At 41.5% G+C, this 24480-nt stretch overlaps 2 protein-coding genes and 1 pseudogene across 3 annotated transcripts in view; 1 reads left to right on the top strand and 2 right to left on the bottom strand.

The window, feature by feature from the left end:
• Nucleotides 1-9637, bottom strand: part of ATP7B (ATPase copper transporting beta) — a 75124-nt gene extending 65487 nt beyond the window's left edge. The window contains exons 1-2 of the mRNA XM_037527254.2: nt 9612-9637; nt 9169-9274 (exon numbers count right to left, since the gene is read on the bottom strand). Of these exons, the coding sequence (XP_037383151.1) occupies nt 9169-9219 (51 nt within the window). The 5' untranslated portion in view covers nt 9220-9274; nt 9612-9637. The remainder of the gene's footprint in view (nt 1-9168; nt 9275-9611) is intronic.
• On the bottom strand, nt 2000-8914 carry LOC119259625 (transmembrane 7 superfamily member 3-like; annotated as a pseudogene).
• A 535-nt stretch (nt 9638-10172) lies between the features above and the next one.
• Nucleotides 10173-22482, top strand: ALG11 (ALG11 alpha-1,2-mannosyltransferase). Of its 2 annotated transcripts, XR_008549078.1 has the most exons (5): nt 10173-10253; nt 12010-12240; nt 15308-16239; nt 19661-21242; nt 21630-22482. XR_008549078.1 is itself a non-coding variant. In XM_037527252.2 (4 exons), exons 1-4 carry the CDS (start codon nt 10210-10212, stop codon nt 19930-19932), a joined length of 1479 nt encoding a protein of 492 aa, XP_037383149.1. In that variant the 5' UTR covers nt 10173-10209; the 3' UTR covers nt 19933-22482. The 2 variants fall into 2 exon arrangements, 1 of the variants encoding a protein (XP_037383149.1); XM_037527252.2 differs by having other exon boundaries at nt 19661-22482.
• Nucleotides 22483-24480: the final 1998 nt, after the last annotated feature.

Here is a 24480-nt window from a genome sequence, read left to right as displayed (position 1 = left end):
GGAGAGGTCTGCTGCATCATGTGGGCAGCTCCCTGGCTGGGACTGCAGAGGCTGCTATAGCTTCACAGTGTTGTGCTTAACCCCTTGTGCCACCAGGGAGGCCCAAAGCCACTAATCTAATGAGGGGTTTTGGTGTACCAGCAGTCCAACTACATCTCCCTGGACCTCACTCGCCAGTCTCTGGACAATCCCACACGCACTTCCCTTTCCTCAGACATCCACTCTCCATTCTCATGCTCACTCTTGCCTGATGGACTTGCTTCTTACTACAATTATAGGATACCCAACTTATGAAAGAAATTTGCTTAGTGTGGGAATAAAAATACCCATCACTGGAAATGGTGTCAGAGTCATGAAACAGAAGATGTGAATAACATGATAAACCAACTAGACCTGACAAACATCTATAGAACACCCTACCCAATAACAGCAAAATATACATTCTTTTCAAGAGCACATGGAACATTCTCCAGGATATACCCTATGCTAGACCATAAAATAATCTTCAGTAAATTTAAAAGACTAGAAAAAATGTTGCCTGTTCTGCTCCCTGCTCTGTCTCTGGTGGGTCCTCTCACCCTCCCGTGCCTCTGGGCTGTACCCCAGCTCTTGTATAAAAATAAATAAATCTTTTAAATAAATAAAAACTAGAAAAAATGCAAAGTATGTTCTCAAATCATAATGGAATCTGAAATCAGTGACAAGTATACATTTTGGAAACTCACAAATATGAAATATTCAAACAACATACTACTAAATAACCAACATGCCAAAGAAGAAATCAGAAGGGAGATTAGAAAATACTTTGAAAGGAAATAAAATCAAGATAACAACAAACCAAAATTATGGGATGCAACTAACGCAGTACTTAAAGGGAAATTTGTAGCTATAAATGCTATTAAAAAAGGTTCTCAAATCAATAACCTAACTTTCTGCCTTAAGACATGAAGGGAAAAAAAATCTAAACTAAACATAAAGCAAGCAGAAGGAAGGTATTTTAGTTTCCTAGGACTACTGTAACAAAACATCACAAATTGAGTGACTTATAGCATTACAAATTTAGCCTCTTACAATTCTAGAAGCTAGATGTTAAGGTCTTCTTTTTGGAGACTTTAAAGGAAAATCCTTGCATACCTCTCTCCTAGTTCATAGATGCAGAGCATCTACGAAAACCCACAGTTAACATTGTCCATAACAGTGAAAGACTGGAAACTCTCCTCCTAAGATCAAGACTAAGACAAAGATTCCATTTATATGAAATGTTCATGAAAAGTAAATCTCTAGAGATAGTGGTTGGACATGATTAGGCATGGAGGTCACGAAGAGATGGGAAGTGATAGCTAAAGATAATTACCTTTTTTTTTTTAAGATTTATTTATTTATTCATATGAACACTGGGTACAGTCAGAAGCGCGGGAGGGTGAGAGAATTCACCAGAGCCAGAGCGGGGAGCAGGGCCGGCAGAAGGACCAAGGTACACTGCTGAGGGGAGCAGCGGGCGGCAGGAGAGGTCTGCGTGCCATGTGGGACCCTCCTCAGGTGGCCGGGGAGCAGCCGGGGATAGAACCGGCGCCGCGGAGGCTGCGGGCAGCTTCGCAACCCAGCGCTCAACCGCTGCGCCACCGGGGGAGGCCCTAGTTACCTTTTTCTTTTTTACAGGAAAACCTTTTTTTTTTTTTAGGGTATCTATTTAATGGAATAAGTGGGTCACGTACTTGTAAACCATAAGGAAATGTATCAGATGTTTGCAAAAAAGAGAAAGCCTCTGTACCATCAACTTCTGGGCCATTTTCCTCAGTCTCACTTAGAATTCTCCTGATGACCCTGGTGGACCCTTACCACAAGTCCATCAAGACCCAGTACTGGTGCGCACAGCACAGATCGCAAGCCTGGTTTCTTCTTAGACTGGGACTGGGGGTTACTGAAGCTGCAGGGCATGACACCCACAAAGGCAGCACTTGGGGTGTTCTTCCACATCACGCTCACCACACCCCATGGCACCTAAAGAAGCAGGGGTGTTCTTTCTCCAGCGGGCTGCTCCTTCTGGAAGAGCTCTTTGATCTGGGTTAACCGGCCGTAGAGCCTCTCTCGAAAAGGAAGGATATGGTAGCCAGGGTCCAGAATGTTGGTCACTCTGCGCTCCCTTTCTCACTTCCATAACTTGCATGGGTGGGGAGGAAATCAGGCTGCCCCGTTCTCTGCAAATCTGTAACGTAATCCCACTCACAGCCAGCATCCCCCCCACAGCCAACGTAATACAATCATTGGTTTGAAAAGGCACAGTTGTAAAAGATTTGCTGAAATCCAAGTGGAGAGCTCTCCTGAGCATGTTCAAAGTGACGTAAGAAAAGCTGGTGTACACGTAACAGTCAGAGGCCAAGATCACAGAATGGGAACCAATGAGCCCACAGGTCAGTATGTTCGGTACTCTCAGGCAGCCCATAAAAACTACAGGAATGAGGACAGCTATACAAGAGAAGGTCACACAGAAGACACTGTCATCACGAAAAATCTTCAGGTTTCCCAGCGGAGTGAAGAAGGTCACCGAGAACGTCAGGAAGCCCAGCACTAGGCCCACACATAGCATGCAAGGCAGGAGGATCCCAAATCACCAGCAGGCAGCCACCAGGCAAATCCCACCAATGCTGCCAGCCACTGCCATCAGAATCAGACGAACATCATATTCAATAGGGGTCAGTCTTGTAATCAGGATAGAAAAGAAGAATCCCATGATGATAAAGCCCATAAAGAATAATTCTGTTTTCCAGAATCTGTGTCCAAAGAAACAGATGAACAGACCAAGCAGGGCAAAAAGAGTGAAAAATACTTTCGTAGATACTCTTCCAAGGGAAGAACAGTTACCCTCTGATGTGACAAAACTGCAGGCATATGTGTGTGTAGGAATGTAAGCAGCAGATGTATTGAGAAGTGGGTCCCAGACTATGACATTATAAATGACACCTTGGCCCCGCAGGGAAGAGAAGGAAACACGTCTTGTCATTAGCTGTTAGGGTAGCCACCTTGACAGCACTAGCAGTCACCTCAGGCACTGTGGCCATGTTCTGCAGATGTTGTAGCAAGCCCTTCTGTGTGAGGTCTTTCTCAGGCAGAAAGTATTGGAAGACATCATACCATAGCCTCCACTGAGAGTCTGGGCCCATCCCAACGTCACACAGTGGAGGATCTGCGCCTCTTGCATAGCCTAGGTTTGCTGGGGCAAATTTAATCGTTGTTTCAAAGAAATTATATTCCAGGTAAATGTTGGGATCAATATCTAAATCAAACTCCAAATTGCAGCCTCCGGCGATAGGATCTCTCTCTGATTAGGACAGTGGAATGGCTAAATTTTGGACAGGCTCAGCATCGAGAGTCTCCAAATGCCAAGTGCACATACTCTGCTCTGATCTAAGAATGAAAACCAGTCCTTTGTCAGTGCCTGTGCTGGAGGTGTTGGGAAGGAGAGTCTTAGCAAAAGAAATGGTTGTATTCTGATACTGTGAATGTATTTGAAAAATAAGAAAAGTCACATCACTGGAAATATGACACAGAAGAGCTTCCTTTGGAAATGGCCTGCTAAGCTTGAAATAGCTGAATCTTCCCACAGAAAACTCAAGAAGACCTTCGCTGGAGTTCCCGGCTGCACCAGCATCCCCAGCTCCGATGCCAGCACCGCTAGGACAAAGAGCCAGAGCCACCCCGTGGCGGCCGGGATCCCGCACGCCCCAATGCAGGGCCCAGGAGGGGTGCACAGGACCCTGCCACCTCGAGAACGCTACCCTGGGGCCCCAGCCCTGCGCGCCATGGCCCACCAGGTACACGCCCTGCGCCCCTACCAGCCAGTGGCTCTGCATAGTTACTTTTTGAGATGACGAAAAGTCCTATATTTGACTGGTGATGACTGCTCACATCTGTGAATTGTACATTATGTTATGTATATCTCAATAAGTTTTTTATTTTTAAAGTAGTAGAGAGTTCATTAAAATAATAGGAGAGGATATGCTTTTGGCATTCATGGAAACCTAAACAAAAGAGGTTTTAGAAAAGTGGTGAAGCAATGAAACAATGAATAGTCAGCTATAGTCTACCTGGACACTACTCATAAGGGCAAAAATCTACAATCTACCCAATGTTTTTCAAGAAGAATGGAAAAACTAAGGAAGCATATCTGCACAGCAATGAATCTTAGCACTGTAGTGTCTAGTAAGAAAAGCTAGTCCTAGAAGACTAAACACACTATGATAAAGCTCTAGAAACAAGCAAAACCAGGTATTCAAATATGGGTGACCAAACTTTACCAAAAAAAAAGGACTACAACAAACACAAAATTAAGGATGGTAGTTACCTCTATAGTGGATATTTCTATGGGTAGTGCAAGAATATAAGGATGGAACAATTTCACTCATGTGGAAGGAGTTAAGACACAGCACTACAAAGCTATCCACAGCCACTGTAGCACAAGTTCTATCCCCGGCCAGGAAGCTACCCACAAAGTGCAGCAGACCTCTCCTATCTCATCTGCTGTTCCTCTCAGCAGTGTATTTCAGTCAGTATGCCTGTTCTGCTCCCCACTCTATCTCTGGTGAATCCTCTTACCCCCCACGCCTCTGGTCTATACCCCAGCTCTTGTATGCATAAATAAATATATCTTTTAAAAAAAAATAGAGAAACAAAACAAATGAACTGACGAAACTAAACCAAAACAAACCCTAAGAGAATCAAGGCTACTATTATAGAAAGGGAAAGAGAAGGTGGAAATATTGGGGGGAAGAGGGTGCAACGGTCTGTAGTAGAGAATTATGGGTATTTTGGTGATGGAAGAGTTGTGAACCTATATGCCTAAATTGCAGGCAATGTTGTAAAGCAATGTTACCTTAACTATTTCATTAGTTTACAGTAATAATACAAATAAAAAAGAGATGAGGAAGGAACAATTAGGCAAATGCCACTGATAATATTCTTATTCTGGGTCAGGTGGTAAGTTCACAGGCAGTGTCTATTTTTATTATGCTTCCTAGGTACACATGTGTACACATATATACAAACCTTCTTTTACATCCAACGAACTGATAAAGTAATGCAAGAAAATTCTTTAAGTAATGGAGAACTAGAAACAAGCAAATACAGACGATTATTTCTGAAATATTGAGGAGGAAGTGGCGGGGAGAAACCATGCAACAGCAAATGGAGGATAAGGATAATGGGAAAGACTTTTGAAAGGAGGCAAGGTGAAAGGTTCAAACAGCTGGAGGGGAGATGCCTTCAGAGAGAGTGAGAAACTAGAGCAGGGGAGAGGGATGATCAGAAAAGGCTTCAGAATGGGTAAGTGCTAGCGATCAAAGGCAGAAGAAATGACATCCAAAAGAAAGCAGAGTGACCCTGAGATGAGAGATAAAGAAGTAAAAATAGGCTGTAGATCTAAATAAAATTTTTATTTGAAGGTGCACAGAGGTCAGCAGAAAGTTAAGGAAAATCACACCCAATTGTCTTGAGGTAAGAAGTGATGTAACTTGCTGAAAACAAGGGAAGATAGAATTGGGCAGAGGACTCACGACAAGTGGTGAAGACTTGTTAAGAGTGACACCAAATTGACCAATAACTAGTGAAAGCCCCTTGCAGGCACAAGTGAAATCAAAAAAGAAGAAACTGCTAGCAGCACCAACCATGTGGTTGCCTGAATTTCCACAGCAATTTTATCACTAGTGGAGAGAAGAGAAGGCATTTGCAGCAATGACACTGGGGCAGCAGGACACACAGGAATCCGGAGCGGCAGTGAAAGAACACTTCAAGAATACTTGAGAAGTCTGTCAGGATAGGAAGGAGGGGCCGCAGATTCAAAGTTAACAACAATAACAATAATAATAATAATATACTCACGGATGGACAACTTTAAAAGCTGTTAAAGTACATCTATAGTGTGAGCATGGCTGAATTTAGAAAAAGAAAAAAATGCAAAAAAGAGAAACTGGAATTAAATAAGCCAAGGATGTGCATATTGATTATCTCTGAGTTGTGAGAATGTTTTATTTCTAAAATTAATAACTATATGGAGCAACAGCAAACAATGAAGGAAAGTATAGGTCCAAACTTTTGTTATTAAGTTAAATTATATTGTGTGTGTCTGTGTGTGTGCACACATATTTAAGTATTTCCAATGCCCAATACAGAATGATTTTTAGTTTCTGATGGAACTGAGGCTCCAACAAAACTGCTACACTCTGAAACCACATATTTCACAAGTCTTTAAAGTCTTATTTGCTAGGTTACATCACAATAAAAAGTCACTCTCCGCTAGTTTATCTCCTCAACCTTTGATCGGCTCAGATTTTCTCCTTTAACTTACTGTTTTTAAAAAGCCTGAACAACAGAAAAAAATGTACAGACATTCCAAAATTTCACGTGGCTTGCAATCTTTTTTTTAAAGATTTATTTATTTATGCATACAAGAACTGGGGTACAGGCCAGAGGTGCAGGAGGTGTGAGAGGATTTACCAAGACAGAGTAGGGAACAGAACAAGCAGACTGATTGAAATACACTGCTGAGGGGAGCAGCAGGTGAGACAGGAGAGGTCTGTTGTGCCTTGTGGGTAGCTCCCTGGCCGCGGATTGAACTCGTGCTGCAGAGGTTGCGGACAGCTTCATAGTGCTGTGCTTCACCCCTTGTGCCACCAGGGAGGCCCATGGCTCCCAATCTTATAAAAATAACACTGCACACACTTGAACATGGATGCTTCCTCAATATCTATGCTGTATTATCTGTGAACAGTACTCCTGTCACTGGGCCATTTATCCCTACAATGTGTCAGATAAAGAAGCATTTAAAACCCAGTTCTCTCACCCCCACAGCTTTCCATCCAACCACTCATTTACCAACAATGCTCTGTGTTGTTGCTATTAGCACTGTAGGCCTCTGACACTCCAGACACTTGGGATTCTAGGGAGCCAAAGTAGTCTCTACCTACCCCTGTCTACTACTGAGAAGACAGCCTCCCATGGGAAGTAGACACCGCTCCTCTAGCCCTATGGCCGTCAGCTCCAAGAACACAGTGGCTGACCTCTACTCATCTTTGACACAGCACCAGGCAAATGGCAGGTGCTCCACATTGTTTGTGGACTGAATGAAGGCTGAATGACCCAGACTGTGGATCACCTCCCTTTCAGTGTCACTATTACCTACAGAGAGGCATCAAAGGAGAACACAAGGCAGGGGATAATACAGAAATTCATTCATTTGTGAACAACTGGGATATGTGCAGCCCCCATCCAAAAGCAGTCTCCTGTTAATTTAGAATCAAGTACAAAGGTGGGGCAAGCACTGAGGGAGTCCCTAAGGTGTAGTGACGGGAGGCTATTGCCTGGGAGGATCCATTGTTCCTGCTAATCAAAGCATATTATCTCTATTCTCTATTTTCTTCCCGCTGCTCTAGCCACTGTTAGCTCTCTTACCACTTTTCAAACATTAAAGTACTCTCAACTTCAGATGTTGATACCTTCAGGTTCCTCACCCTTTAAGACTTCTCCCAAATTTGATCATTCAAATATCTACTCAAATGCCATCTCCTCAGAGAAGCATCCCCTGAGCATCTCTTTAATATGGTGTCTCCCCGCTTCCACTGGGTCATTACCAATGCTCCTACCCTGACTTATTTATTTCAGAGCATTTATCAGAACCTGAAATATACTGTTTATTCTCTCCCCCTCCCTATCTCCTACTAGAACATAAGTTTCTTAAGGGTGGGGCCTTGGTCTTTGCTGGATGTCCTGTGCCTAGAATGCCTGGCACATAAGATACTAAAAAAATGTATTTGTGGAATACATGGTGCTCACAAGAAAATCATAACTATATCAAAGGGTTCTGTGAGAATTAAATGAGAGAGCGCACACAGTGGAATATAAAGTGCTTAACACAGCACCTAGCACACAGTAAACTCAATAGTATTAGTTAATATCTTATCATGAAACGCAGGAGAGGGTGTGGTCAACATGAACAGAGGCAGTTACAGACAGTTTCAAAGAGAAGGCAGGTCTTGATCTGGAAGGGAGGGCATGGTTGGGGTGGGAAGTCACTCTTCTGCCATGTACTTGCTCCACACTCCTACTAAATGCAGTCATCCAGCTAAAATTCTTCCACTGACCATCCTCTCTTTGCCCATTCACTAATGCATTTCTATACCACCAGAGTCTAGACAAATTTCACCACAAAAAGGCACTCAATAATGTTAAACTTTCAAAAATCTATTAAAGGCACAGCCTGCTCCAGCAATCCTGGCTGGCCTAGGTGTTCAGCCTAAGAAAAATACTCAAATGTCAGCAGTCAGTATTAAAAATCATATACAATGACATCATTCACTACAGCATGACTTGGGGTGAGGGTGCAAACAAATTAAAAACAACAGAATGTTCACCCACAGAAACAATGAAATATGCTAATGTCAAACAATCCCCAAACTATATATTTAAATTGAAAAAGAAAAAGCTGGAGAATACATATGTGATATTAATTTGTGTAAAACCAACAAAAATTTTAAAGCCACACATATATAAAAACCTAAAACTTTCTCTGGAGATACATACATCTTGTAAACCATAGTATTTTCAGCTCTCAACACAGCACCTCAAAGTTGTCAGTTTCCAGTCAATATTTACGAGAAGCATAAAGACTTACGCGAATGCAAAAGGATTAAAAAATAAACCTGCTTTCATGCTACTTTCCTGTAAACTTCCTGCATTTTGAAGACACAGGCATTAATATTACTTGTATAATTAAGATGAATGCAAAACAGTCCTTTAGAAAAAAAGTCGCAGGACCCGGATAGAACACAAAGGGTGAGTATGCTCTCAGGTCACTAATTTAATCATCTTGAGCGGTCAGTACTCTCACACAGCAACTCAAACCCACACGTTACCTCTCCAGCATCAGACTCCTTAAGAGCATAAAGATTAACAGAAAAGTGCCGGGTTTAAATTGTTGCTGAGAACCAGTAAATGGCAAGCCCTTTCTAAAGGGCGCTCTCCTTAAAACCAGGGCTCCCCCTGGAGGCGGGGCTCTTGCGCTCGGCCCTCCGCGTCGCACCTCCAGGCGCCGAGGACAGCAGGTGAGCGTGGAAACCCCTCCAGGTCGGTGCAAGCCCTGGGCGCCGGGAGGCAGCGTGTGGTGGGGAGAAAACTTACTTTCCGACTGGCCCCTTCTCTGGCTGTGATCTGTCTCTCTCGCTCAGGCATCCTCCCCCGGAGGAACCACCTTCTTCTACGGCGCGACCCGAAGCCCAACGACCACCTAGGCAGCGGAGAAGCACGGGGTGAAAACCCGGGGAGACGAACAGGGAGCGCCTGGCCCTCTTTCCCGCTCGCCTCTACCCCGCGGATGGGGTCTGCGAGGCGACCCCCGCTTTCCCGACGCGGGGACCCCGCCCTCGCCGCAGGGCTCATTCAAAGTTGCGCGCCACCACGCCCCGGCCCTTGGGGCGCGCGGCGCTGAGGGCGAGACGCGAGTGGGCCCCGGACCCTCACCCACGTCGGGAGGTGGGCCTCGGGGGACCTCGGGGGGCCTCGGGGTCCTCCGCCGAGCCGCGAACCTTGGAGAGCGCCCGTCCTCCCCCCGCGGTCTCGGCTACCTCGGGCCGGTGCGCCCGGACGGGGTCCTCAGCCCGCGGCGCGCGGCGGGAGGAAGCCGCTCGGAGAGGCTCCCGCGCGGCGCCCAGGCTCGCCCCCCGCCGGCGTCGGGTCGGCTCTGCCCAACTGCTTCTGGCACTCCGCGCCGGTCTCCGGGGCGCTGTGCGTCCCAAGCGCCTCGGCCCGGGGGTGAGGGAACTCCGCCGCGGAAGACCGACCCCAGACTCGCAAGGGCCTCCCATTGGTCTTCAACCTGCGGCGGGCTCTGGGCTGAGGGAGGAAGGGCACGGAGGGGGGCTTGGGTGGGGGAGGGGCTGTGGGCGGGGCGCCAGCTGTCCGTCACAGGCCACGCCCTCTCTATCCCACTACGATCCGCCCACAGGGGCGGGACTTTTGTATGCCACGCTAAAAAAAAAAAAAAAAAATTTGTACGCTTCTCGGGAAATGTTATTGGCTAGCAGGCCGTGGGAAGCCTCTATCATAAGCCAATTGGAACGCTTACTTGGTCCCTTGAGGGCGGGGGGAGGCCGCACGCTTTCTCTGTAGCCAATAGAGAAGAGGAACCTCAAAGCGCTTCCTGAGTTCGGGGGTCGGCGGAAGATGGCGGCCGCCGGAGGGGGCTGGTGTTTGTGCGAATTGTTGAGGTGAGGCCTCAGGCATGTGGGCTCTCAAGCGTTTTGTCTTTCGCTGGGGTATTTGTCTGACCGGTGCAACACAGGTATCCGGAAAAGGGCTTTCCTGCACACAAGTCTAGCTCTTTCTCAGGGCCAGTGAGTGCTTTTCCTCTTCGTTTGGGGTCTTCTAGGTAGAGCAGACTTGCGTTAGAGACTGTTTACCGAGTTTATTGCGCCTGCCTCACCACTGGCTGAGGGGTCGACTTTACAGGCTTCAGCTTTTCTTTCTCTCCTTGGACCTCCAATTAATCTGCCGTAAATTACTCATATTCAGTTCTCATTTCCACTCATTTTCATTTTATCATTGAGCCACCAGTTATTTTCCACCCTATCATGCTTTCTTTTTGATTAAAAAAAAAAAAAAAAACCCGATCTCCCGTCTCCTGTCCTTAGTTAACCATTATTGTTAACATATGTCACTTAAAACATATGTCACTTAAATGAAGTTTATGTTGAATCCTCTGCTTCTTGATCATCCATTGATATTTTTCTGATTGTAAGAAGTTATAAAACGATATAGTTATGTGAAACACGTCTATGTAAAAAATTTTTGCATTAAACCAACAGCTGTTTTTTGGATGCCTTCTTTGTGCCAAATATTAGGCTAGGCTTTGGAATAAGGTGGTGAACAAATGTGAGTCCTTACCTTTGCAGGCTTCAGTCGACCTGATGGTAGTTAGAAAAGCGCTTATCGGTCATCGTGGGAGTGAATTTTCTAACATATGAAGTAAAACATTAGTGAATTTTTGGCAACTCACTCAGAGGCACATAAAGGAAGGTAGTGATTTTAGGGTCATGTAAACAGATCAGATGCAGAATTTGGAATAGAACTGGAGAAATCTAAATTCCATTCCTCTTTCCCCAGAAATTATTCAAATTGAGGTGAAGTGACAGAATAAAAATGATTTACTATCTCAGTACATTTTTAGCAAATGGAATATTGATCATTCAGGATTTTTTAGGGTCATATATATTGTTTTTTTTTTTTTTTTTTTAATCTTTTTTTTTTTAATAGAGGCATGTTTTTTATTTATTTATTTATTTTGTTTGTTTGTTTGTTTGTTTTGTTTATACATGCACTGGGTACAGTCAGAAGAGCGGGAGGGTGAGAGAATTCACCAGAGCCAGAGCGGGGAGCAGAGCAGGCAGAAGGACCGAACTACACTGCTGAGGGGAGCAGCGGGCGGCAGGAGAGGTCTGCGCGCCACGTGGGACCCTCCTCTGGTGGCCGGGGAGCAGCCGGGGATCGAACCGGCACTGCAGCCGCGGGCAGCTTCGCAACCCAGCGCTCAACCGCTGCGCCACCTGGGAGGCCCAGGGTCATATATATTGTCATTTTGAGGATGAGATTTTGTTCCTAATCATGTGTTGCTTAGGTTGATAATTAAATTTGTTTTTAATCCTTAACGCATTGAGTTAAGAGAAAGGTGGCCTTAACATTGATTTTTACTGTTGATCAAAAAGAAAAAGTATACTGAATTGCTAGCATGCTGTGGAGATTGGATTTAAAGAGTACTTGCATTTTTGACATTGGACATTATATAGCACTCAAATTTTCAAATTCAAATTTTAATAATCAAGTTTTTCATTAGTAAATGCCCAGACTACTACATTTTTTCCTCCTTGCTACTCATATGTAAAGGGAGTATGTAAAAGTATATTTTAATTTGTAGTCTTGTTTTTATTTGATGGACTGTATCAATTTACCTTTCCCCTCTTGTTTCAGGTTTTTTTATTCCTTACTCTTCCCTGGGCTAATTGTATGTGCAACTTTATGTGTGTGTTTGGTCATTATCCTTTGGAGAATCAAACTACTGCTTCAGAGAAAGAAAAAATCAGCATCAGTTAGCAAAAATGGTAAAGAGCAAATGGTTATTGCATTTTTTCATCCGTACTGCAATGCTGGTGGAGGAGGAGAAAGAGTTTTATGGTGTGCTTTAAGAGCCCTGCAGAAAAAGTAGGTATGCATCTTTCTTAACTAATGTGCTTTATTGTTAACCATTTTTTAAGTCATGACTCAGATTTCTTCTTTCTCTAGGGCCTAATTCATAGCCTGCAATTCTTTAACTATTCTTCAAAAAGAAAATACTTCTCTCATATGCCTAAGAGATCCTTTTGATTTTTAGTTAATATGATAAAGAAATGAAAAGGAAAGTATCTGCCCTTTTATGACATAATTTAGTGGGAATAACTAATCACCGTGATGGCATGAAGAAGAGATTGAGTAGTAAAACTGAGACATACCAACTTCTGTGGCGTACTTTTCAGTTCGTGGTAGCACAAAGGAAATAATATCTATAAAAGCATCTATTTAATTCTAATTTTGAAATTACCAGTTTAGTCGTGTTAAATAAGTTACCATGTTACACATCATTTAATGATTTAGATTTCCTTCTCCCCACCCTGTCTCAAAAATATTTATGATTCCCTATTAGAAAACATGGTAAAATGCAGGTTCTGTTATAATGTTTTATCAAATAAGGAAAACTTCTGTCGTTCCATGGTTACCCTACTTCCTGGCACACAACCATTCAGTTCCATAAACTTTACATATGATTCCCTTACGTCTACAGTTCTATATTCTTTTCCAGTCTGACTTCTGACCAGCACCCCTGCTTTTCCTTCACCATGTTCTGTAACTACTGAAATCCAAAGAGTTTTCTTAAATCCCTGTTTAATTTTTCCTCCTTGAAGGCCTCCTGATTCCAATTCGTACTGTTCTTCCCATAACTGTTTGTTAGCTTTGTCTCCCTAATTAGGTTATTTAACCATTGAGAGATGTAGCTAATTTTCATGATACTGTACTCCTAACTCACCTACAAGGAAAAATTTCAGATCACTAGTATGACATGGAAAGTACTATTTCATCTTGCTCTTACCATCTTTTGTTTTTCATCCTTTCCCCCTTCCTTCACATATATTTTATTCCATTATATACTGAAGTGGAAATAGCATGCTTTCCAAATTCCTTGCCTTTCATATAGTGTTCTGTTTTTCCTGAAGTAATCCTTTTCTCCTCAGTTAATTCCTACAAGGTTTTCTGGACTCAACCTATGCTCTACAGTATATTTTCATTCAAACTAGCAGTATTTACTGGGAACCTATTAAGTATCAAGCACTGACCTGGGGAGTTGAGATTAAATAGTGAACAAGATAAATCAGTCCTGCTGGGGGAGCCTTAGATTTTAGCCAAAAAAACAAAATAAGAAGCAAAGAAGAGAAAATCAGATGGTGAGAAGTGCTATATAAGAAATTAAAATCAGATAATTTAAGATGACTGGATACTTCAGATTGAGTAATTAGGAAAAATCTCTGAGAAAATAACACTTAACTGAAACCTGAATAACAAAAATAGCTTTTACTTGATGCCAAGCCTTGTTTGAAGTGTTTTACATGTGTTAGCTTAATCTTACTAATAGCCTTATGAGGTTGTTACAGTTATTTTCATTTGATAGACAAGGAAATTGAGCTACTAAAGCCCACGTTCTCAAATACATGCTGTCCTGACTGCTTTATGAAATGACAGTGAAGATGAGAAAAGAGAATTCAGAACAGAAAGAACAGTAACTGCACATACCCTAAGACTGGAAGGATGGCTTGTTCAAAGAAAGGAATGCAAGTTTGCCTGAACCCTCCGGGGCAAGTGAGAGTGGAAGGGGAGAGGAGGTAACAGAGGAAGACAGAGCCCAGATTTACGCAGAACTTAAGTAAGCAGGGGCCTTGGAAAACCAAACAAGCATTTGAAGCTGAGCAGCGGTGTTCTGTTAAAATATTGTTGCATGACAAACCACTTCAAAATTTAATGACTAAAAATTTTAATTTGTTGTTTTTATTTATTTTTTTTTATTTTTAAGTTAGTGGGGATTGATGTGTCCAATTTGATATCTTTCGTACTCCAGCCATTCCAGTTAAATGGTAGCTGGGGCTGGAATCATCTGAAGCTTTCTTCACTTGTATATCTAGTTCCTAGGCTGGGATGACTAGGACAGCTGAGGACTAGTCAGGTATCTTTGTCACCAACAGTCTGTGTGACTAGCTTGGACTTGCACACAACATGGCAGTCTTTGGACAGTCAGACTTCATATTTGACAGCAGTCTGTCCCAAGAGTGAAGTAGAAGGTGCTCATCTCTTAGAGCATAATGTCACTCTTGCCATGTTCTGTTAGGGAAAGCAGTCACAGAGCCCACTGTTATTCCAGTGGTGGGGACATGTATCTCACCTCTCAATGGGAAAAGTCAAATTTGTGGCCATCCTTAGCTACTAGCAATGATAATCCTTTTTACATTTTTTTGAGGTATAACTGACACATTCCATTTTATTCGTTTCAGGTGTGTAACGTAATAAATTGTATGAGTTCTTTATATAATTTGGATATTAATCCATTATCAGACAACTGATTTGCAAATATTTTCTCCTGTTCTGTACTCCCTTTTCATTTGTTGATGGTTTGTTTTGTAACTCAAAGAATAATTATGAACATAATCACAGGGAGTCCAAAACATTAAGTCCTAAGAGCATACTTACACAAATTTCTATTATTATGATACCATATCTCATTGTGATGCAGGCACAAGGTCTAGTTTTTAAATCTTTTTGCATTTCTCAAGATAAAAAGACTGAATAATGCTTTCGCACTAGTCATCCTTTCTGAAGATAACAGTAGTGAGTTTTACTCTTCTTCAAGAGTATTTTATTAATATTTCATTACCATTTTATATTGAGAAAGTTGTCAAAAATAATTTTATTTCTTAAAAAATGGAAACATCTTGTTCATAAATCAACAATTTTTGTTAATGAGAAAGTTGCAAAGTACTAGAATCTCACTTAAAGGCTAACATTTTAGTCATTGGGCAGTGGAAAACTCAGGAAAGTGTAGGACCAGTAGTCCAAATGCAGTAATAAAAGAGTAAAAAATATTTATTAACATAAGCTTCTTTATGATTGTGAGAAAATAATTGTCTGCCACTTTTTGCTTGATTTGATCCTAAACTAATGAAATTCTAACTATTATGTTCTACTTTAGGTATCCTGAAGCACTTTATGTTGTTTATACTGGTGATACTAATGTCAGTGGCCCACAGATACTGGAAGGTGCTTTCAGAAGATTTAACATCAGATTGATTCACCCAGTGAAGTTTGTTTTCTTAAGAAAACGCTACCTTGTAGAAGATTCACTGTATCCACACTTCACACTGCTGGGCCAAAGTCTGGGATCTATTTTTCTTGGCTGGGAAGCTCTGATGCAGTGTGTTCCTGATGTTTATATCGATTCAATGGGCTACGCTTTCACACTTCCTCTGTTTAAGTATTTAGGGGGTTGTCGTGTGGGAAGCTATGTTCATTATCCCACTATCAGCACCGACATGCTCTCTGTCGTGAAGAACCAAAATGTTGGATTTAATAATGCAGCCTTCATTACTAAGAATCCTATTCTCAGCAAACTGAAGCTCATCTATTACCATCTGTTTGCTTTTATATATGGACTTGTTGGTTCTTGCAGTGATGTAGTCATGGTCAATTCTTCTTGGACACTAAACCATATTCTTTCACTGTGGAAGGTTGGAAATTGCACTAATGTTGTTTATCCACCCTGTGATGTACAGACATTTCTGGACATTCCCTTACGTGAGAAAAAGATGACCCCAGGACATTTACTGGTTTCTGTTGGCCAATTTAGGCCTGAGAAGAATCATCCTTTGCAGATCAAAGCCTTTGCTAAATTGCTGAAAAACCCAGTGGCTGAATCATTTCCTTCACTTAAACTTGTCCTCATTGGAGGTTGTCGTAACCAAGATGATGAACTTAGGGTGAACCAACTTAGAAGGCTTTCTGAGGACCTAGGAGTTCAAGAATATGTGGAATTTAAAGTAAACATTCCATTCGATGAATTAAAGAATTACTTATCTGAAGCGACAGTTGGCCTGCATACTATGTGGAATGAGCATTTTGGGATTGGTGAGTTCATCCATGAGACAACTTATTTGATGACATGAGATACACATTTTAAGTTGTTTTGATAAAATTCTAATACTCTGGAAATTTTCATTCATTCCTAGTTCTCTTTCCCTGGTTCACCAAGTGTGCTTTCCTCATTTGAGACCTTGTAAAACAAAAATACATAGTCAGTAGTAATAGCTAATAGCTATTGGTTTTTCACTGTGTTGGGGTCACTTTTGATGTCTTTTTACATATTATCAGATTGTTGCTCTTTCAAACTCTGCATGATAGGAATGATTATTTTCATTTTATCAGTAAAGAAACCCAGGCACAGGGAGGTTTAGAACCCAAGTTCAGTCACAGTAAAGGGGAGACCTGGATTCTTATCCTGCAGACCCCTGCTCTGAGCTGCCACACATTCTCTCCCCACCAAACCCCATCTCCATGCATGTAAAGAGTCCTGGGCCCAGCCTCAGCCCATGGAAGCACCAATTCAGAATCTCTGTGTGGGGCCCAGGGAAGTATATTTTGGTAGAACTCCTCAGGTTATTCTTCTGTGTACCAAAAATTGAACCACTCTCTCCAGTTGGGCTCCTCACAGTTCGTTCTTGTGGTTCTTGATTCTGTTCTCATTGTCTGTGTGGCCTCCCCTCTTTCTAAATCCTATGGTAAGGCTTCAACTTAAGTCTCCTCACCATTCAATTTAGCCTTTCTTGTTTGTTGTAGCACACTTGCTCTCAGTAACCTGTTGTGCACACGTTTTTATATAAAATCAAGTACTGTTTTGTGTCAGATTTGATTTAACATATTTCTCAAGTACCCCCCTTGTGCTTCACACTGGTAGGTGTTAAGGGAGAACAGAAAAGCATGAAAGTACAGTTTCTACACCGAGGCTGCAGTGTCTCTTATGTTCCATCTCAAATGAGTAGCACAGTAGAAAGTGCAGACATACTCCAAGAACTGTTGACCCAAACCTGCACAGCATCTGACTTCTTGTGCTTCCTTCCACGGGTGCTTACTGGGTGTGTGCTGGAAGTATGGCTTAAATAGGAACTGTCCTTCTGTCAGAGGCTGCAGGTGTGTACTGTACAGTGTGCTAAGTGCTGTACTAGGGAAGGTGCCTAAGAGAAACACCTCATACAGATTTGAGGAGTCAGGGAGCAATTGCCCAAGGAAATAATGTGACCAGTAAGCTGGAGACTCAACAATAATTAAAAGTTAGCCAGGCAAATAGGGGAGAGTGTCCAGCAGAGGGATGGGCAGCGTGAAAGCTTGACAAAAGGAGCATTAACAGGGCCATTCAGGGAACTGAGAGTTCAGCGTGACTGGAGCCTGAAGGAGGAACAGCGATACAAAGGCAAGAGGATTTGGCGCCAGATCACATGGGCATGTTTAGCCAGTGGAAAAAGATAGAAGGATTTTAATATTGGATTTAAAAGCTTCTTTCCTAAAGTTCACTCTGGCCACACTGTGGGGAGTAGCTTGGTGAGGAGCAGCTGGCAATGTTGGGCCGCTGCAGCCACCTAGCTGAGAGGTGCTCACACTCTGAACTCAGTGAACACACTTGAGGGAGATCCTGAAGTAGACTGAACAGAACTCAGCCATTAACTGCAAGTGTTAAAAGAGGGAAAAAAGGAGTAACAGACAACTGCCTTGGGCCTTACTTTGGACCTTGGTGTGGATAAGGATGGCCTTCACTGGAGACTGAATGCATGAGGAAAGACGGTTGATGAGCCAAATTTGAAGCATGTCGGGTTTGAATTGTCTGTGGGGCATGGAAGTGTGTGTTCCAGTGTGAGCTGAAGAAAAGGAAAGGGACTCAGCCTGGAGATCCAGTTTGAGGATTTGTCATCCAGGAAGGTACTGCAGCCACTGTGGATATGGAGCAGATGGCCTAGGCAAGATGTGGAGAGGGAGAAGAGGCCCTGGTACAAAATGCAGAAAACCGTAACACTTCAACAGTGGGCACAAGATGAGGCGCAGGCAGAGGAGAAGAGAAGAAATGGAGGAAGAAAACGCAGCAGAGTGTGATATCCTGGAAACCAAGGGTGAGGGCCACAGGTCCCCAGGCTGCCCAGATGCTGGGGCAGATAAGGAAGTTGTTGGTGACCAGGGCAGCAGCAGTTTTCCATGGACGCGTGGGAGCAAGAGTTCGGTTGTGGGAAGCTGAGCACTGAGTGTGGCTGAGCAGGTGGAATGAGTTAGTGCAAACCACAGTTTCCGAAGTTTGAAAGGGAGATAAAAGAAGAGAGAGTAGCTAAGGGGGATACCTGCAAATATTTGTGTGTGTGTGCTTTGTTTTTAAATAGCTTAAGTGCTGATAAGAAGGGGCCAGTGGAAAGGGAAGAGTGGGAAATGCTAAAGGGAGAAGATAAAATTGATTCGGTTGAAGTCTGAGTAATAGGGAGTTAATATTTAGCCTTAAACAGACTATTACAGTATAATCCATATTTTTCAAATTATGTTTCAATTACAGCATTAGTAGAAAAGCAAAGTCCAAGAAACGTTCTGGTGATTTAACTTCTCTCCTGTGCAACTTAGAATGATACCAGCTCTCTAACATCCTTTGGGGAACTGAGAAAACAGCCAATTAAATCATTTTGGAAGGGCTTCATTCTCTAGGATCGTGGCTGAGAAAGACTGACTAGAGTAATCGATACCCTCGGCTACATCACTGGGCAGAAACATAACTTTGATTTCATTCAGCACTGCCATGGGCACATAGTCATAGCTAATTTGCCATAAGCACCAGCAGTAGCTATTATAGTCTGCTGCATGAAGGTCAGTTTTTTCCATTTTTCTTCTAGTGCTGTAATTTAAACTTTTCGATTTTTGTTTTTCATCTCTCTTTTTTCACCTTTCGATATCCATTAATTTATCCACCATCTTGCTGACATTCTCTCGTCTTCAACTTTATCATCTGCAGTCTGTGTGTCTTATAGGCTATTCTTCTGTGTATATGCTTTTTAGTTAGGAACAAAGCAGCAGTACTGTGAGGCTTTGAAAGCTAAGAAACATCAGATTTATTTAGTACTGTGGAATTTTTTTTTTTTAAAGATTTATTTATTTATTTGTACAAGCACTTGGTACAATCAGAAGTGTGGGAGGGTGAGAGGATTCACCTGAGCCAGAGCGGAGAGCAGAGCAGGCAGACCGACGAAGTACACTGCTGAGGGGAGCAGCGGGTGGCAGGAGAGGTCTGTGTGCCGTGTGGGACCCTCGACAGGCGGCCGGGGAACGAACCGGCGCTGCGGAGGCTGTGGGCAGCTTCGCAACCCAGTGCTCAACCGCTGCACCACCGGGGAGGCCCAGTACTGTGGAATTAAATGAGTAAATGTATAGAACCTTTTAAAATTTTAAAGGGTTTTTAATCTTTGTTTTTATGAATACAATCCAAACCTTAAAAGACTACATGATCTTTTCTTTGTTTTTTTCTCAGGAGTTGTTGAATGTATGGCAGCTGGCACAGTTATCCTTGCACACAATTCAGGGGGCCCAAAGCTTGACATTGTGGTACCTCACGATGGAGATGTAACTGGCTTTCTGGCTGAAAGTGAAGAAGGCTATGCTGAGACGATGGCTCATATTCTTTCCATGTCTTCAGAAAAGAGACTCCAAATCAGGAATAACGCTCGTGCATCTGTGAGCAGGTTCTCTGACCAGGAGTTTGAAGTAGCATTCTTGGCATCAGTGGAGAAGTTATTTAAATAATGCCATATGTGTATAAATTAAAGATATTTTATATAAAATGGTTAAACACCTTCATATGTTAATATTTTTTCTAAACTCATTCCCTGTTGTAATAAAATCAGCCTAATCAATGTTCTCAACTGTATGTGTTATAGGCAAGGTATTAATTACAATGAGAATGGCAGAATTACCTAGATGGACAAGGTAATTAATCATATACTATAAATGTAAAAATTTTAGGTTAGTATTTTAGGCTTTAAATTTGGAAAATGAGCTAAAAAAAATTCGCAATCTTAATTTTGGTATGATACATTTTCCTCAAATCCTATTTGTCAAATTATCTCACTTTAGAAACCAGGAGATGGAAAGAAAATGTATAACTGATTAGTACCTCAGAATTGTTACATTTTTATTACAAAATTTTGAGTATATTTAAGTTCAAAACAATACTGTAGGTGACCTTTTGGAATATACCCAATGATTTTCTTAAAAGGAAATTGAAAACAGGCTTAATCATGTTCTCAAATCACACAATTAAAAGGCAGACAGACTGTGATTGCTTACAGGTATGTGTAGGTGTGTAGCGGCCAAGGTACTGCCAGTAACCCTTCCCGTAACTAGGTATTTGTAAAAATAAGTTTCTGTGTAGGCTGTATGTACATTTGCATACACCTCAAATTAGCCCTTGCCATATCATTGTGGAGGATGGAATTCAGCTTTAAGTCATTCAGCAAGTGAGAATATCGCAATAAATTGTTTTTCTGATAGTGATATGTAATTATACAGATCCATCAGTGTGGTCTGTGTTAACAGCATCATGCGTTATAAGATGGTAAAGTGGTATTTTGAAAAGAGCACGGGATTAACAATCAGAATACATGGGCCTGACCTCGGCTTTATTATTTACGAACTGACCTTTTGACATACTGTTTCTTAATCTCTCCAAGTATCAGATTGTTCATCTATAATCTGAATGAGGTAATACCTGTCCTCACCACCTTTCAGAGCTGTGTTACTTAGTATGTGAAAGAACCTTGGAAATTCTAAAGCTAACGGTAATGTCGTGTATTCTTCAATCCTATTTTTATCAATGCGGTTCTTTATGTAGCTCTTGGTACTATGCCAATAGCTAGGAATCAATGTGAATTTAACAGGACTTATATCCTGAGTAACTAGTAATCATTGGAAAAATGAATACCTCCATGTGTAAATATGGCTGTAGAGACTTAGAATTTTTGGCGTTTTCTGCATACCTAATCAGGTCCTTCTCTTCAGTGAACTGACCTCCCTGACAGTCTGATACATCTTCATATTAGGGACATGTGAAAGAGGTATGTTTTTCCTTTTTCAATCTTTTCTCACCCATTCATCAACTCAGCCAGCTTCATTATCTACTCCCAGTTACACTGTTGACTCTTCTGCAGGCCAGCTTCTGTGGTCTGATCAAAACGCAGCAAGACAGTGCCAGGATGTTGTGACACACCAAGATAGCTTTAAGATTATTAGAAAAGAAAGACTGGTGGAGGGTCTCCCCTGGTGGCGCAGCGGTCAAGTGCTGGGCTGCGAGGCTGCCCACAGCCTTTGCAGCGCCGGTTCGGTTCCTTCCCGGGCGCCAGCAAGGGTCCCACAAAAAAAAAAAAAAAGAAAGAAAAAAAGAAAGACTGGTGGAAATGAGCTGGAAGGGACCCTAACAATTCTTTTGTCTGGTTTTCCCTCAGTTTCAACTTTACAGAGAAGCTGTATAATGATAAAACCAGGAATATAATCTGGGTATTCTGACTCCCAGCTGAGTGCTTTCACTGGTTTTTGAGGTAAGATTATACCTTTGCCCACTCAGCCTACCCATCTACCTTAGAAAATCATGGGACTCAAGATAAGTTGAAATGGACATAGCAAAAGTGAAGAATGTGTAAAGGAAGAAAAGATTCTGGAATTCCATACATTTTTCATGCTTGTTCCTTTGAAAATGATTTTTATTTATCATAAACATGAGAAAATATAATTTATATATATATGTAAGTTTCCACTGTTCCCACTGTAGCATTACATGTTTGTTTCTGGATGGCTGATACCATGAAAAGTGTCAAAACAGTATGTCAGCTACTGTCTGGAGAAGTGGGTGACCATTCCTACAAAATAATGCCTTTTGTGGTCCAAGCATTCTGTGCTGTGAACCCACAACAGTGGCAATCCACATTCTTATTTCTGGTTGTGAGTAATAAAGTACACGTTAAAATATTCTTTGTATAGTAATATATCCGTATCTGAGTATGTTAGATTTAATAGATGTAAAAGCTATTTGTATCCAAATGTGATTTAAAGATTAAAGAAGTTATTTTCATTATCTTGGATACTTTTTCTAATATGGTGCCTTTGATATCCCTTCTCTCCCAATTTTGAATTAGTTATTATCTTTACTAATACGTCCAAGCTCTAAATGCCAGGAATTTTTTTTTAATGAAAGAAGAAAGTTTTAAAGCAAAATAAAACTCTCATGCCTCTAGTACCCGACAATATAGGTTGTCAGCTTTAATACTTTTTTAATTAGTTCAGAACGAACACTGCAGAGCTTCATACACTTTAATAATTTTCAGAGTATTTCACAATGTCATAGACAAAATTATGAAATAGGGGTTAGTTTGCTCTTAGTACTTTCAGAATATTTGTGTTTAATTATTTAAATAGACCCTAGACCCTAGGACTACTATATGAAGAAAGAAATGATTTTTTAGTGGGTACAACAAAAAAATTTAACTTCTGTGACATAAACACAAGTTACTAGACTCACATTATGCCCCTGTGATTACCCTACCTCTCCCACTGTTACTCTAATTCTTTTTCCTTTTCCGTTCTAAATCTCACTCCACCCTTGGCTTTAGAGAAGCATCAGCTCCAGTTCTCAAGTGCTGTGCGTGCTCCCTTGGGCCACGTGTATATATTCCCTGAGAAGGGAAGTCAAGGGTTGACGTATCTGTTGGTACCATTTAAAGGGTGATCAAGTTGATAGCTGTGAGAAATAGTTAATAAGATGCATGAGTTTTTAATAAAATTTATTCTGAAAATACAGATATAACCAATCGTTTAAACTTAACAGGTAGAGCCAAGCCTAAAACTATAATCATCACAACTGTGTCTCAGGAATGTGATTTTAAGTTTGTGTAAAATGGGTAGGTGATTCAGAAGCAGAAGCAAGTTGAAAAATCGTGCAGTGTGTTTACTTACCATATACTTTCTAATTTACAACAAAAGATTCAAAATCTTAGAATGAATAAGACTTTGTAGCTATTACCTAAAGGAGACTTTACCAATTATTTTGGATTGGAGCAAGCCTAATATGCTTATCCTTAAACAATGATCTTAGATATGCATTCCTTTCCCACCCCCACAGCCCCGCCCCAGCATATAACTGGCTTGGTCTTGGAGCTTTAATATTTTCAGGAACCATGTTTCATTTCCTTTGCTTTCTAATACTGTTCAGAATAAGGACTACATTGAAGACACCAACAGACTAAATATTCTGAATCAATGTCCTGCAGATAAACTAGGCATGTGTACACTGACCACTAAAGCACTGAAGAACTAATGATGCCCCAACCCCTCAGGGTTATGTGTTCCTTAGTTTGAAATTAATACAATGGCGAAAAGTTTTTAAATATTCCCAATCTCATGTGACCATACTAAGCATTCTCCGTAAAAAGAGAATGTAACTGTACACCAAGTTCAAAGAACAGTCCCTCAAACATCACCAGAAAAATAAAGGCATAAAAGATTGCTTACATTCTCATATTTTGGGGATCCTGACACTTGCGCTAGAAATAATTTGATTCCTCCTCATCTTTGTTCTCTTAGTTCAGCAGTATATCAATATACCTCTTTAACTTTATTTTCATTATAGAGTAGGCATTTCAGGAACTAATTATACCATTAGGAAATATAACTACCTTGGGCCTCCCTGGTGGCCTAGTGGTTAAGTCTCAGCGCTATTACCACTATGGCCTGAGTTCAATCCCCAGCCAGGGAGCTAATCCACATGGCACAGCAGACCTCTCCTGTCTCACCCACTGCTCCCCCTAGCAGTGTATTTCAGTCAATCTGCCTGTTCCGCTCCCCACTCTGTCTCTGGCGAATTCTCTCACTCCACCTCTCACCCCTGCACCTGTGCCCTACACCACAGTTCTATGCAAAAATTTAAAAAAAAAAAAAAAAGAAAATATATATAACTACCTTATCCTTTGTAGCAGTAGACATAATAAATCAGCAAATATCTACTAAACTCTAGGCATATATTCAACACTCATATTGTTATAATCAATTACAAAAAAGTTTAGTCTACAAAAAAAGTCTAGTTTCCTGCCCCCAAAGAGCTCACTATCTTAGGAAATTGTATTAGCCTTTCTTTATTCATGCAAGAACATTTCTGGCTCTGTGCTAATAAGCATGGTATATAAAAAGACACCATAACATTATGATAAAGGCCAGATATGCTCCCTAGCCTTCAAAAAACCTGTAATCTATACATTTGAAACTATTAGAAAATAATTTTTAAAAAATAATAAAATGATTATTTAG

This window comes from Talpa occidentalis, unplaced genomic scaffold (genome assembly GCF_014898055.3).
Source record: "Talpa occidentalis isolate TD23 unplaced genomic scaffold, MPIMG_talOcc4v2.1 talOcc4.5, whole genome shotgun sequence".
Lineage (NCBI taxonomy): Eukaryota > Metazoa > Chordata > Mammalia > Eulipotyphla > Talpidae > Talpa > Talpa occidentalis.
The sequence above is the reverse complement of the archived record's forward strand: the minus strand, read 5'-3'. Positions and strand labels throughout refer to the sequence as shown.